The sequence below is a fragment of the chloroplast genome of Camellia sinensis, assembly GCF_055761805.1.
Source record: "Camellia sinensis chloroplast, complete genome".
Lineage (NCBI taxonomy): Eukaryota > Viridiplantae > Streptophyta > Magnoliopsida > Ericales > Theaceae > Camellia > Camellia sinensis.
In genome coordinates this window covers 127,501-130,000 of record NC_020019.1, presented here as the reverse complement: position 1 = coordinate 130,000, position 2,500 = coordinate 127,501, and the positions used below count along the sequence as shown (strand labels likewise).

The 2,500-nt window shown below is 27.2% G+C and overlaps 1 protein-coding gene across 1 annotated transcript in view; it reads left to right on the top strand. All coding sequences in view use genetic code 11, as the record gives it.

Moving 5' to 3' along the window:
- Positions 1-2,500, top strand: part of ycf1 — a 5,622-nt gene that overhangs the window by 2,081 nt on the left and 1,041 nt on the right. Inside the window, exon 1 of the mRNA in view lies at positions 1-2,500. This exon is cut by the window's left edge and continues 2,081 nt beyond it; it is cut by the window's right edge and continues 1,041 nt beyond it. Within this exon, the coding sequence (YP_007317307.1) occupies positions 1-2,500 (2,500 nt within the window).

Genomic DNA, 2,500 nt, shown 5'->3' with positions numbered 1-2,500 from the left:
ATCTGATTTTCGTCGAGACATAATCAAAGGTTCAATGCGAGCCCAAAGATGTAAAACAGTTATTTGGGAACTTTTTCAAGCAAATGCACATTCTCCGCTTTTTTTGGACAGAATAGACAAATCACACCCTTTTTTTTTTGATATCTCCGAACTGATAAAACTCATTTTTAGAAATTGTATAGGAAAGGGAGCAGAATTCAAAATTTCAGATTATACAGAAGAAGAAATAAAAGAAAGGGAAAAAAAGGAAAAGGACAAAAAAGAAGAGAACAAAAGAAAAGAGAAAGCGCGGATAGAAGTAGCAGAAGCCTGGGATACCATTCCATTTGCTCAAGTAATAAGAGGTTCCATGTTAATAACTCAATCGATTCTTAGAAAATATATTATATTACCGTCATTGATAATAGCTAAAAATATTGGCCGTATGCTATTATTACAATTTCCTGAGTGGTCTGAGGATTTAAATGAATGGAATAAAGAAATGCATGTTAAATGCACCTATAATGGTGTTCAATTATCAGAAACAGAATTTCCGAAAAATTGGTTAATAGACGGTATTCAAATAAAGATGCTATTTCCTTTCTGTCTGAAACCCTGGCACAGATCTAAGCCACGGTCCTCTCATATAGATCGAATCAAAAAGAAAGGACAAAAAGATGATTTTTTTTTTTTAACGGTTTGGGGAATGGAAGCTGAACTTCCTTTTGGTTCTCCCCAAAAACGGCCTTCCTTTTTTGAACCCATTTTTAAGAAACTCGAAAAAAAAATTGGAAAATTGAAAAAAAAGTATTTTATATTTCTAAAAGTTTTAAAAGAAAGAACAAAATTTCTAAATATCTCAAAAAAAACAAAAAAATGGATTATCAAGGGCATTCCGTTTTTAAAAAAAATAAAAAAAGAACTCTCAAAAGTAAATCCAATTCTATTATTTAGATTGAGAGAAATATATAAATCAAGCGAAACTAAAAAAAAAAAAGAAAAAGATTCTATAACCCGCAATCATATAATTCATAAATCCTTTAGTCGAATTCAATCTACATATTGGACAAATTTTTTACTGACAGAAAAAAAAATGAAAGATCTGACTGATAGAACAAGCACAATCAGAAATCAAATAAAAAGAATTACAAAAAATAAAAAAAAAGTGACTCCAGAAATAAATGATAGTCCTAATAAAACAAGTTATAATGCTAAAAGATTGGAATCACCAAATTGGCAAATATTAAAAAGAAGAAATACTCGATTAATCCGTAAATTACATTATTTTATAAAATTTTTCACTGAAAGGATATACGCAGATATCCTTCTATCTATTATTAATATTCCCAGAATTAATATACAACTTTTTGTTGAATCAACAAAAAAAATGATTGATAAATCCATTTACAATAATAAAAAAAATAAAAAAAGAATTAATAAAACAAATCAAAATAAAATGAATTTTATTTCGACTATAAAAAAGTCACTTTATAATATTAGTAATAAGAATTCACAGAATTTTTTTGACTTATCCTCCTTGTCACAAGCATATGTATTTTACAAAATATCACAAACACAAGTTCTTAACTTGTATAAGTTAAGATCTATTCTTCAATATCACGGAACGTCTTTTTTTCTTAAGACTTCAATAAAAGATTATTTTGGAAAACAAGGAATAATTCATTATGAATTAAGACATAAGAAACTTCGGAATTCTGGAATAAATCAATGGAAAAACTGGTTAAGAGGTCATTATCAATACCATTTATCTCAGATTAGATGGTCTAGATTAATAGCAGCAAAATGGAAAAATAGAATCAATAAATGTCGTACAATTCAAAATCAAGATTTAAACAAAGAGAATTCATATGAAAAAGACCTATTAATTCATTACAAAAAACAAAACGATTACGAAGTATATTCATTACCAAATCAAAATGAGAATTTTCAAAAATACTATAGATATAATCTTTTATCTTATAGATCTATTAATTATGAAAATAAGAGGGACCCATATATTTATGGATCACCATTCCAAGTAAATAAGAATCGAGAGAGTTTTTATAATTACAACACACATAAACATAAGGGCAAATTTTTTGATATACTAGGGGATATCCCTATCAAAAATTATTTAGGAAAAAGTGATATTATGTATATGGAAAAAAATCCGGATCGAAAATATTTTGATTGGAAAATTCTCCATTTTTGTTTTAAAAAGAAAATTGATATTGAGGCCTGGATCAAGATCGATACCCACCAGAATAAAAATACTAAAACCGGGACTAATAATTTTCAAATAATTGATAAAATTGATAAAAAAGATTTTTTTTTTTTTTCGATTCCTCAGGATCAAGAAATCAATTCCCCCCATCAAAAAAAAATATTTTTTGATTGGATGGGAATGAATGAAGAAATACTAAGTTGTCCTATATTGAATTTGAAACTTTGGTTTTTCCCCGAATTTGTACTACTTTATAATGCATATAAAATGAAACCGTGGTTTATACCAAGCAAATTA